The 13,610-nt window shown below is 43.7% G+C and overlaps 1 protein-coding gene across 3 annotated transcripts in view; it reads left to right on the top strand.

Annotated features, from left to right (window-relative positions):
• Positions 1-4,445, top strand: part of LOC124781594 (integrator complex subunit 1) — a 269,211-nt gene extending 264,766 nt beyond the window's left edge. For all 3 annotated transcript variants that reach the window (XM_047253875.1, XM_047253873.1, XM_047253874.1), the window contains exon 37: positions 4,029-4,445. In XM_047253875.1, coding sequence (XP_047109831.1) covers positions 4,029-4,144 — 116 coding nt within the window. In that variant the 3' untranslated portion in view covers positions 4,145-4,445. The remainder of the gene's footprint in view (positions 1-4,028) is intronic.
• Positions 4,446-13,610: the final 9,165 nt, after the last annotated feature.

Below are 13,610 nucleotides of genomic sequence, written 5' to 3'. Positions count from 1 at the left end.
TGTCACCCTCACAACATCCCAACAAGGACCCCATTAAGTTTTATTTACATTCCCTCCGCAAACATGCCTTCGCCCTAGCCAGATTACACTCCCATATTTTATTTTCTCAGGCTTGTCTGACATTTGGCATTACCCCCAAGGGCCTCACACTTAAAGTTCCCAACCCTTCTTTCCATCAGTCCCTATACCAGTTCCAAACTGAACAATCCATTGCCCTCACCCACCTAATCCTTCACCTACACATCAACTCAGCCAATGAACACACCCGTCAACTCCTATCCTTAATAAAAGTCCTCAATCTTTCCTCTCCCACATCCACACCGGCTGTTCAGAGCATCCTCCTACAGGCCAACCGCAAATTAGAACCGCATGCCACCCTCCACCTCAAAAAACTATCCAATCTCCTGGTTTCCCACCTCCGGATAGGCAACTCACTCGCCCTTCACAACCTTTCCAGCAAACCTCAGCTTCCTCTCATTGCACACAGACTCAGTCTCTCCCATCTACTCAATCTCCCACTTCCAGCTCCACTCCCCCCAAAACCTCAAAATTCCAATCAACGCAATCTGGAACCACAACACCCTAATTCAGTAGTTAACCTTTCCTCCAAACCTCTCTCCCAATCCAAAATCTCTGTCTTATCCAGAGGCCTCACCTTCAGCCCCACTCCCAGATTCAACCAAACAGCCCTTGTCAAAGATTTACTGTCCTACACCCACACTCTCTGCTGGAAATATCACTTTGCCACGAAGAAAAATGATCCTAATCCTACTCCTAATGATCCAACGCCCCAAGACACTATCCAAATTGAACCCTGCCTGGAACAGTTCTGTCCTCCGTCACAGTGGGACCCACCTCCTCTTCCTCAAAATCACCCTCTCCAAACTTTCCAGGAATTTCTGACTTACAGTCTTGCCTCTCAATCCTTCTTAAAAAACCTTAATCCTACTCACAACATCACCACTGCTGAAGCCCAGGCTATCCATGATCTGAAGGCTGACCGATCCATCGTCATTCTTCTGGCGGACAAGGGTTTCACGACCATGGTACTTGATCATCGGGAGTATGTGGTATGTGGCTGAGGGACTGCGTCAGCTTTCAGAAAACACTACATACAAAGTTTGCCAAGGTAATCCCATTCCTGATGTCCAGGCGGAGCTTCAAGGAATCCTCAGAACCTTAGGCCCCCTACAAAACCTTTCACCTGACTCCATCAACCTCCTGACCCCACCAACACCCCGCACCCCTACCTTCTACCTTCTTCCTAAAATTCACAAACCCAATCATCCCGGCCGTCCCATTGTAGCTGGTTACCAAGCCCCCACAGAACGTATCTCTGCCTATGTAGATCAACACCTTCAACCCATTACATGCAGCCTCCCATCCTTCATCAAAGACACCAACCACTTTCTCAAACACCTGGAATCCTTACCCAGTCTGTTACCCCGGGAAACCATCCTTGTAACCATTGATGCCACTTCCTTATACACAAATATTCCACACATCAAGGGCCTCGCTGCGATGGACCACTTCCTTTCACGCCGATCACCTGCCACCCTACCAAAAATCTCTTTCCTCATTACCTTAGCCGGCTTCATCCTGACCCACAACTTCTTCACTTTTGAAGGCCAGACATACCAACAATTAAAGGGAACAGCCATGGGTACCAGGATGGCCCCCTTGTACGCCAACTTATTCATGGTTCGCTTAGAGGAAGCCTTCTTGGTTACCCAGGCCTGCCAACCCAAAGTTTGGTACAGATTTATTGATGACATCTTCGTGATCTGGACTCACAGTGAAGAAGAACTCCAGAATTTCCTCCCCAACCTCAACTCCATTGGTTCCATCAGATTCACCTGGTCCTACTCCAAATCCTATGCCACTTTCCTTGACGTTGACCTCCACCTGTCCAATGGCCAGCTTCACACGACCGTCCACATCAAACCCGCCAACAAGCAACAGTACCTCCATTATGACAGCTGCCACCCATTCCACATCAAACGGTCCCTTCCCTACAGCCTAGATCTTCATGGCAAACGAATCTGCTACTGTCTGGAATCCCTGAACCATTACACCAACAACCTGAAAATGGGTTTCGCATCCCGCAACTACCCTCCCGACCTGGTACAGAAGCAAATAACCAGAGCCACTTCCTCATCTCCTCAAACGCAGAACCTCCCCAGAAGAACCCCAAAAGTGCCCCACTTGTGACAGGATACTTTCTGGGACTGGATCAGACTCTGAATGTGGCTCTCCAGCAGGGATACGACTTCCTCAAATCCTGCCCTGAAATAAGATCCATCCTTCATGAAATCCTCCCCACTCCACCAAGAGTGTCTTTCCGCCGTCCACCTAACCTTCGTAACCTCTTAGTTCATCCCTATGAAATCCCCAAACCACCTTCCCTACCCTCTGGCTCCTACCCTTGTAACCGGCCCCAGTGTAAAACCTGTCCCATGCACCCTCCCACCACCACCTACTCCAGTCCTGTAACCTGGAAGGTGTACACGATCAAAGGCAGAGCCACGTGTGAAAGCACCCACGTGATTTACCAACTGACCTGCCTACACTGTGAAGCTTTCGATGTGGGAGTGACCAGCAACAAACTGTCGATTCGCATGAATGGACACATGCAGACAGTGTTTGTTGGTAATGAGGATCACCCTGTGGCTAAACATGCCTTGGTGCACGGCCAGCACATCTTGGCACAGTGTTACACCGTCCGGGTTATCTGGATATTTCCCACTAACACCAACCTGTCAGAACTCCGGAGATGGGAACTTGCCCTTCAGTATATCCTCTCTTCTCGTTATCCGCCAGGCCTCAATCTCCGCTAATTTCAGTTTGCCGCCGCTCATACCTCACCTGTCTTTCAACAACATCTTTGCCTCTGTACTTCCGCCTCGACTGACATCTCTGCCCAAACTCTTTGCCTTTACAAATGTCTGCTTGTGTCTGTGTATGTGTGGATAGATGTGTGTGTGTGTGTGTGTGTGTGTGTGTGTGTGTGTGTGTGTGTGTGTGCGCGCGCGCGCGAGTGTCAATAATTCCATAATAATCATTTTTCCCCCTAAGGTAAGTCTTTCCGCTCCCGGGATTGGAATGACTCCTTACCCTCTCCCTTAAAACCCACATCCTTTTGTCTTTCCCTCTCCTTCCCTCTTTCCTGATGAAGCAACCATGGGTTGCGAAAGCTTGAATTTTGTGTGTATGTTTGTGTTTGTTTGTGTGTCTATCGACCTGCCAGCACTTTCGTTTGGTAAGTCACATCATCTTTGTTTTTAGATATATTTTTCCCACGTGGAATGTTTCCCTCTATTATTTTCATTGTGTTTGATAGAAGTACAGTCTTCCTGTGCTCTCAGTTGCCTGGTTTCCCTTTTCACAATATTCCAAATTGTTTTAATTTTATTATCAGATGTGCTAATCTCAGACTTAATGCACACACTTCTGGACTCTTTAATAACTTTTTTTAATACAGTGCAGTAGTTTTTATAATGTTTCATTGTTTCGGGATCAATAATTTGAATATGTAACGTGACATGTCTTCTGCCAACAAACCCACATATTATAGTGGCGTTTTGGTTGTATTACACTGCATAATATTTGTCAGCGGCACTTCCATATGTGACAAAAATATTTTTGGTCATTGTCTGAATGCACTTATCACTCTCATACACAAGTGTTACACAGAGCTTATTCTGTATGATGACAGAACAGAACAGAACCACATGGGTGGAGTGGGTAAGAGGTTGGTAGTGCTAATGTCTGATGCCATAAATATGGATATGCCAGTTTAATGGTTCTTGTGTGCAGTTAAAAGTTTGGAGTAGTGAACAGAGTTAATTTGTTAATCTGTTTACAGCCTTTGGGGTGTTGCTGCAGAATTATTGACAGTTGTGGCTTTTTTTCAATTGGTGACGGGATGTCCTTTTTTTTACAGTCTCCAAATGTTTGTAACAGAATAACTGGACATGTTTACTAAGGCTAAAACAAATTTTAAAGAACTTTTTTTTTTTTTTTTCCAGAGCATGCATTGTCTCTTCTCCACAAGGTTTTTGAATTGGGAATGTCATCAAATGTGAACACAGTACCCCACATCAGCAAAACAATTGCATTACTTAATGTTCAGACTGGTTGTTAAGACTTGCATGCAGACAACTGCAGAAGAGACACAACTTTTCTTGTAAACTACTTGTGTAAAATAATTTCGGTAAGATATTGTACTATAAAAGGTGCAGTTCCTGCTGTACAAAAGTGTAGTTTTTAATTTGTATTTGTTGGGAGGCAGTTTTAATTACTGTCTTTCTGAATAAGCAGTATTGGAACAATAGATGTTTACTATGTAATGCTAGAAGGTTTTTTTCAAACACTATAAGCACAGTTATTTCAAACTATTACAGTTACTGTTGTAAGATTCGCCAATAAATGACAAATTAATATTTTTTCTGTCTTGATTCCTTACACTTAAGTTGTGTAGTCCATGAGAATAAAATGTGACTCAAGTGGCAAAATTACTGTTGTAAGGGTTGTTCAAAGTTGATCAAATGCTTTTTTTTTTCTTTTTTTCCTTTTTTTAAAAAAGCCGGAGATTGATGTATACTCACAATGATGCTACTGCTTCGTTTCACTTCATTAGTCCTTTCCTAATTTGGACTGACATTCATTTAACCATGAGGAATCGGACTAAAATGGTATTGATCGCATGCAGTAGCTGCTGCTCGATAATTAATGTTGCACTGTACACCTAATGATATGATGGTGAGCTACTATACTTGAAATGATGTATTGAAATTATGGTGTGATGAGTGGATGGGTTGCTACCTGTCCGGACAGTTCCAATCTAACTTCAGTATGCCTGGGGATTGGGAGCACACACTACAAATGGGACACATTAGCTGGAGGAACTTGGACTTAAAGCATATGCCCTCAGACATGATGTTAACATGTAACACACACAATAATAAAGAACAAACAATGGAAGATCCAGGATGGAATGTAACAATATTATGAGAACGAAAGTTGCTACTCACCATATAGCAGAGATGCTGAGTCGCAGATAGCCACAACAAAAAGACTCTCACAATTATAGCTTACGCCCATTAAGGTCTTCGTCGACGATAGTCACACATATCCACACGCACACTCATTCATGTAAGTTGTGTGTGTGAGTTGCATTTGCTGGAGTGTGTGTGCATGTGCATATGTGTATCGATTGTTAATGAAGGCCTTAATGGCCGAACGCTATAATTGTGAGAATCTTTTTGTTGTGCCTATCTGCAACTCAGCATCTCTACTATATGGGGAACAGCAGCTTTTCTTCTCATAATAATAATAAAGAACATTTATATAAAAATTACACAGTAAGTAAATATATGACTGACTTGCATTGCATGGAAGGCACACTGTGCACTGTTGTGGCTGGTCATTTGAGTATTCGTACGTTCAACATTTCAATTTACAAATGACAGTTTTAAGTATTTCAATTTACAGCAATTAATGTGGAAAGCAAGAGTTAACTGAATAAGTCACAGAAATGTAAATATTGTGTAATTAATATTTAACTTTGCCACGTGTACTGAAAGATACTGTTTTCACTGTTCATCACTGTACATCTGCTGAATAATGATGGATTGAACTTATTATATTCTATAGTTGGCCTTGTAGTGCTTTCACAACACGTCATACACTTGTCACAGAAAGCTGGTTTGTTTCTGTTGTAAAGACAATGCATTTGTTGAATACTGAATATGTTACTAGCTTCTACTTTTATGACAGTGGAATGTGAACTAACTTCATCACATGGAACAAGGGATCGGCACACACTCACTACTTATGCAGAAAACCAAGTGCATTAACTAATCCAATAATGATTCAAATAAAACCACACAGCTGAGAGAGCTTGGATCTACAAAACTAATACTTACCACCACATGATGGCATCCTTCGAACAAATCCACTGTTTGCACAACACTTGTGTTACAAATACGTTAGATTTGTTGTACCGTCAATGTACAACATCTTGTCTCTATTGTAGGTGCTACGTAATTTCAAGAGTTGCAGTAAGTTAGATATTTAGCTCAATCCAGCAGCTCATATTCCACATTATCTGCTACTTCCTTTATGTAGCTAGTCAACCAACAGTCCAAGCCAAGTTGCAATGTCCATTTCATCATTTCATGAGATGGCTGTTAAACCCCTGCACAAATTTGGCTAACACATTCCATGATGCCAGTGTACTACTGTGATATAATTGGCAATGCAGCAGTATCATTTTATATGGAGTAAATTAGAGACTGACCCCATGTATGCTCACTATCAAGCACTCTTAACAACTCACAAAGGAGACTTTTGAAAAGGCTTGGTACTTTCCCTCACTGAAGTGCATTGCTATTCTCCCTACAGCCTGTACACTCTCACTATTTGCATTTATACTTTGAGAATAACATTTACTTCTTTATTTTATACACAATATTGTTTACATATCAAAATTTATTTATGTGAAAATAGTTTAAGTATCTAGTTATTTACATTATTGGTTACTATGTAGTAGCACCATGCAGTTTGGCCTGTAATCTCCGATTAACTCTTACTGCTGGTGCTAGATGTTGTAAACAAACACAAAGCTAATAGCAACCCTGGCATCTACATTGAGACAGATACTCTCTCTACTTACACATGTAACCAAATGAAAACTGATTCTTAGAATTTTTTGAGGTGGTACTAGGTGTATTGTTACAACAGTCAACAATATATGTCCAGTTTCTCAAACTATTCTCCATCCAACATCTACACATTGCTGCTGTGAATGTGGCTCTTGCATGATTTATTTGTTGTAGGAAGATTTGGGTTGCTATCATAACTATTTCAGAACTTCGTTATTTAATGATTCACATATCTGGAATTTCTTCCTTCCTAGGTGCCCTGTAAGACGTTCACTTATTGTGGAGAACAGTCATGTTCACAGGCAACATTCCACGGCTGTCCTTCCAAACCATTCTTAGGCTGTATGCATTAATAAGTATATGTCCAAGTACCCTCTAATGCCTCAGAGGATGGTAACATAACAGTCATTGTGGTGGAACACATTAGACGCAATTCGAAGGTAACAATTCTCACTGACGAAGATTTCCAGTTATATCCCAAATCACTTCAGTCAAATCCTAGGATGGTTCCTTCAGCACGATGATGCCCTATTTTCATACATGTCCTTGGTAAGCAAATAAGTTTTTATTTATAATGAAAAGTGGCATGCTCACACTGAAGGTAGCAGAGATCCAATATTTGAGGATATGCGGAAACGAAAACAGTCTTCGATCAGAAATTTTGTTTATTCAGTTCAATAACTGGTTTCATTCATCACGATCACCATCAGATTGACTGTCCTTTTACATATACATCTGCATCTGCAAAGATACTCTGCAAATCACACTTAAGTGCCTGGCAGAGGGTTTATCGAACCACCTTCACAGTGATTCTCTATTATTCCATCCTCGAACAACGCTCTTGTATCCCTCCGTGTGAGCTCTGGCTTGTCTTTCTTCTTCCTATGTAGGTTGGCGTCAACAAAATATTTTTGCATTTAGAGGAGAAAGTTGGTGATTAAAATTTCGTGAGAAGATACTGCCATAATGAGAAATGCCTTTGTTTTAATGATATCCACACCAAATCCTGTATCCTGTTCATGACACACTCTCCCCTATTTCTCGAAAATACAAAACATGTTGTTGTTCTTTAAACTTTCTTGGTGTACTCTGTTAATCCTATCTGGTACGGATGCCAGACCATGCAGGAGCACCCCAAAAGAGGATGGAGGCAGTTGCTTTATTAGATCTGTTGCACCTTCTAAGTATTCTGCCAACAAATCACAGTTTTTAATTCGCCTTCCCCACTATATTTTCTGTGTTCTTTTCAATTTAAGATGTTCGTAATTGTAATACCTAGGTATTTAGATCTGATTGCTTTATCGTGTATCCAAAGTTTAACAGATTCCTTTTAGCACTCATGTGAATGACCTCATGTTGTAACCACAGGAACAAGCCAAGTCTAATTGCAGTACCTTGAGAATAGTACGTAGGAAGAAGTTAAAGTTGTAGCGCTGGACGCCAGGCGTGGCCGAAGGGTCAGCCGAGGCGGCACTCAAACTGCTGGGCAGCTGGGTGCTTGATAAGAAAGTAAACAGCCAGCAGACACAAACGAAGGTCTGTGCAGGGACTCATGATAAGCAATCAAGTAAGGATTATAAATAGATGCATTCCTGGCTAGAGAGAAAGGTCTGGAAGTGGAGAGAGAAAGAAAGAGGGCCCTTGGTAGGGACAGCGCTACGTCATGAGGAGCCAATGAAGGGCTCAGGACGCAGTGCGTGACCATATAGGGAGAGGCGCCTCTATCCCTCCACTCAGCCTCTGAAGAACAATAGCAACAACAATGTTTTAATGATACCAAATAAGGACAAGTTGCATTCGACGCTACGTCATGCCAAGCGCTGGCGGGATCGAAGGGGAAACGCTAACAAAACCCGAGAGCACGCCGCTCTGAGGGTCTTGTCGGGTCTTGTCTGGAGAGGTCGAAGAGTTAGAGAGTGATAGCAGCAGCCGACTTGGGCTGGGGAACGGGCTGTAGGCAGGCAGCCGGAGATAGTCGCTGGAGCGCGTCAGGGCGTAGCCGCGGGACTCTAACATAGGGTGTTAGGAAACGTTGCAGAACTTCTAGTAGGCAGTCGGAACGGTGGAGTCAGTCACCGTCTCTGTATTAGACTTGGCCTTCCTGTGAATGCAACCGCTGTGTAGATAGGGTGAGCTGTATTAATTTAGAATAAACTGCAATTTGTTAAAGTTATCAAGACTTTAATTCTACCCGCTTCCTAGCCTTGTGCTTTCACACCAGGGATTTCTACATCTTAGCCAGATCAAAAAGTCTCCCTCTCACTAAGGTCAACCGGCTAAAATCCCATCCACGAACCGTGTCGCTCAATCCCTCGCAATACCCACGCTTGGGACGCGACATAAATAAAACTTTTGGTGCCAGGTGTGGGGTTATCACAAAGGCGCATAGGCAAATAGGAGGTAGGATCCATTAGATTTTGCTACAGCGACTGTGGCAATTGGCAGGAAGTTGTGGCGACTCGCAACTTTCAGCATTAGTAGCACCAGTACGTCAGAGTCCAGAAAAGTAGTCCTCGCGGGTGCAGGGTGACGCAGGACAGCGGCAGCGCGACGCGGAGCGACGAGGCACAGAGGTGCCTGAGCAGCCAGCGTTAGAGTCCGAGGGTCCGGGCCGAGTAGCAGCAGAAGCGGCAGCAGCCGTAGCAGCGGCAGCCGAGGAGAGCGACGGGGTCGGCACAGCCCAGCAGAGCGGCGGCCGGCGCATCGCAGCAGCGCGGGACAGCGCGGACGCAGAGACAGCGCGGAGCAGCGCGGGACGATGCGGATCAACAGAGCAGACGGCGCACCACAAGAGAAGCGGTACTTGTAAAACTGTCTTAAGAATATTGTATCTTTGTTGTGTAAAGTATTAACTTAGTTAAGATGCCCCAAACTAATGAAGTTGCGTAATCCTCCACTAATGATAAGATGTCAGTGAAGGAGGCCCTATGTATAGTGTCGAAAGTGTTCGAAGGGAACAAGAAGGATTTAAGGGAATTTATCGAAAATGTAGATGCGGCTTTTGAATTAGTAAAGCCAGAGGAACACGAAACGTTATTGAAGTTCGTTAAAGCAAAGATAACCGGTGAGGCCAGGTCGAGATTGCAGGTGCGTGAGCGCACAGGTACGTGGCAAGAGGTGAAACGCGTTTTAGAAGAAAACTATGCGAATAAGCGTACTATAGACTACAACGCATGTAAAATTTTCCAAGCCAGACAGGGACAAGGGGAACCAATAGCAATGTGGGCAAGCCGAATTGATGAAATGCAGAGAGATTTTCGAGAAGCAGTAAACAGAGTTACGGCCAGAGAAAACTTGAAAGGTGCGATAGAACTAGTTGATTCCTTAGGAAGAGTGTGCTTTATACAGGGCTTAAGTAATGATAGAATACAAACAATAGTGAGAAGCAGAGGTGATGAAATTACGTTGGCAGCAGCAGTGGAGTTGGCACTGCAGGAGGAGAGTGCGATATTGTCCATGAAAGAGCGGGGACTAGCCCCGAGGGTAACGTACACTCAAAATAAAGAAGCTGTAAAAAACGCGAGAGAAAGTAGAGTTGAAATGTTTCAATTGTGGGCTGATATCCCACATAGCAAGCAGGTGTAGAAAAAACAGGCCAGAGCATAGAGTACAGGCCATGACGGGCAAAGAGTTTACAAACTTTTGCTATGGGTGTGACAAGCTGGGACACACAGACATGGAATGCCGGGTGCGGTTAAGAAAAGTTCACCCGATAGATGTAAGGGAATTCAGAGGAAATCACAGAGAAACCGATGGAGGGTTACGAGAGTGGAGATGTCCACAGTGTAATTTACCAGGGAACTGCGGAGTTCCGTGCACAAGAGTAAAAGATGTTGCGCGTTTTAAGTGTAAGCGGCAGGGCCACTACGCGAAAGATTGCCACGAAGGGCCCTGGCACACCTGGAGAAAAGGCAGGGTGCCAGTATCGAGTAAAACAGGAAAGGTGGTACAGGGAAACTAAGAGGCGGCAAGGCCGCGCAGTCGGGCATTGTTGCGATAGGTAAACCCACAGTGAGGGTAATCGACTGTGCAACAGAAAACGACGTGGTAATAATGTACTGCGTAGAGTTAAAGAAGTATTTAAAGTTACTAATAGACACAGGAGCACAATTTTGCTTGCTAAAGAGGACGATTATTCCGGTAAAGAGTATGCTTGGAATCAATGAAACAGAAAAGCTTCGGTTAAAGGGCGTAACGAGTGAAGCCGTTAGCACAATAGGCATGGTACAAATAAACGTAAGTATAGACGGATCTGAGAAGGTGAGACAGAAATTTCACGTGTACGGAAAGGCCTAGACATTCCGTATGACGGATTGATAGGGAGAAATTTCTTAACACAGCATAGAGTCAAGCTGGACTATGCAGGTAAAGTAATAAGACTAAAAGGGCGAGATGTACCCTTAGTAGTAGAGGAAGAACCAAAGGGACAAGAGATAGAAGCAGATTCAGAAATAGGCGGGGGGATAGGGCCCCGGGAAGAAAGAATAATGTTGTTGAAAGTGGACGGAAAGGTACCACAGGGAATCGAAAGAGAAATGGTCATACCGAGGCATGAGATTGCACAAGGGGTGCATGTACCTGAGTCCTTAGTAAAAGTGCGAAATGGGAAATGCATAGTAAGTGCATTGAACGTGTCGGAGGACAGAGTTCGACTAGGAAATGTCAGATTAATAACGGAAGAATTAGAAAGAATAGCGAAAGTACGCGAAGTAAAATGTAGCACTGATGCAGTAGGGAAGACGGAAAGTCGTGCTAGTGTGCTGCGAAGGCAACTCAGAATGGATTCATTTGAACGTCGAAGAAAAGAGTGCTCTAGCAGAGGTCTGCACGGAGTACGGAGATGTATTTCATCTACCAGGGGACAAAGTGTCCTATACTTCTGCAGTGAAACATAGAATACCGATTGCGCCGGAACACGCGGGGAAGGTAGTGAACGCTAGACCGTACAGGATCCCTGAAGCGCAAAAGGAAGTGCTAAAAGAACAAATAGAACAGATGCTCAAGGATGACATAATTGTCGAAAGCAAGAGCGCATGGAATGCACCATTACTGTTAGTTCCAAAGAAGTTAGATGCCAGTGGCAAGCAGAAATGGAGAATCTTAGTGGACTACCGACAATTAAATGACATCACGGTAGGCAATGCATTTCCACTACCGAATATCTCCGATATCCTGGATCAATTAGGGCAAGCCAAGTACTTCTCGACGCTTGACCTCGCAAGCGGGTACCATCAAATATTGACGGACGAGAAGGACAGAGAGAAAACGGCATTCAGCTCAAACTATCAACATTACGAATACAAAAGAATGCGATGGGAATGAAGGGAGCCCCAGGATGTTTCCAGAGACTGATGAACACAGTATTGGCAGGTTTACAAGGTGTTAAATGTTTTGTCTATTTGGACGACATAGTATGTTATAGGATTGGGGAGAAGAGGAGTTTGTGGCACAACTTGACCAGAAGAAGGGATCGGTTGGTAGGACATGTTCTGAGGCATCAAGGGATCACCAATTTAGTATTGGAGGGCAGCGTGGAGGGTAAAAATCGTAGGGGGAGACCAAGAGATGAATACACTAAGCAGATTCAGAAGGATGTAGGTTGCAGTAGGTACTGGGAGATGAAGAAGCTTGCATAGGATAGAGTAGCATGGAGAGCTGCATCAAACCAGTCTCAGGACTGAAGACCACAACAACAACACAACAGTATGTTATGGGAAAAACCTGCAGGAGCATAACGAAAAACTCCGGGAAATATTTGACAGGTTGCGAGAGCACAATTTGAAGTTGCAACCAGACAAGTGTGAATTTCTGAGGAAGGAGGTAATCTTCCTAGGTCATTGTATCACGGACAAGGGAATATCACCGGATATGGCAAAGGTGGAGAAGGTGAAGTTCTTCCCACAGCCGAGAACAACAAAAGAACTAAAAGGGTTTCTAGGATTGATAGGGTACTATCGACGTTTCATTGCAAATTTCAGCAAAATTGCGAAACCTCTCCATGAGCTCTTAAAGAAAGTAGTAGAGTACCAATGGGGAGAATGACAGAACAATGTGTTTGAGGAACTGAAAGAGAAATTAGTGAATCCTCTGTTACTTCAGTATCCTGACTTTACGAAACCGTTTATAATCACAACGGATGCGAGTAACACAGCGTTGGGCGCCGTGTTATCGCAAGGGAAAAAGATTGGCGAAGACTTGCTGATTGCATATGCATCCAGAGCACTGAACAAAGCAGAACTGAACTATAGTACAACGGAAAAAGAGTTGTTGGCTATAGTGTATGCGGTAAAGCAGTTTAGACCATACGTGTATGGGCGAAAATTCAGTGATGACAGACCATAAGCCACTAACATGGATATTTAGTGTGAAGGATCCGAGTTCGAGGCTCCTAAAGTGGAGACTGAAGCTCGAAGAGTACGACTACGAGGTATTATATAAGCCAGGAAGGCTAAACAGTAATGCGGACGCGTTAAGTCGGATAAGGCAGGAAGGAAAGGAAGAGGTAAGTTCAAAGCGAAATGTGGAGGCAGAAAGAACCTCAGTAGCACAAGCTAAGGCGGAACAGAGTTCCGTAAATGTGCGGCAAGCGCAAGTGTCAGGTGAGGTAGACCAGGAAACAAATAGTAATGAGGAAATTAGCCCTGAAGAAAAGGAAAGTATATTAAAGGAGATGCACGATAATCCCTTGGGAGGGCACCAGGGAATGCATAGGACATTCGAGAGGATTAAAGCATACAGCAGTGGCGTGGAATGAAGCGGGACATTGAAAATTATATTAGGAAGTGTCCATCATGCCAAAAGAACAAAAATACACAAATGAAAACAAGGATGCCCTTAGAAATTACAGACACAGCTGAAACAGTATTTGCAAAATGTGGAATGGATATAGTGGGTCCACTAGATGTATCTAGTGCAGGGAAAAAGTACATGCTAACATTCCAAGAC

The sequence above is a fragment of the Schistocerca piceifrons genome, chromosome 1 (assembly GCF_021461385.2).
Source record: "Schistocerca piceifrons isolate TAMUIC-IGC-003096 chromosome 1, iqSchPice1.1, whole genome shotgun sequence".
In the NCBI taxonomy this organism is placed as follows: Eukaryota; Metazoa; Arthropoda; class Insecta; order Orthoptera; family Acrididae; genus Schistocerca; species Schistocerca piceifrons.
This window is presented reverse-complemented; position numbering and strand designations above follow the sequence as displayed.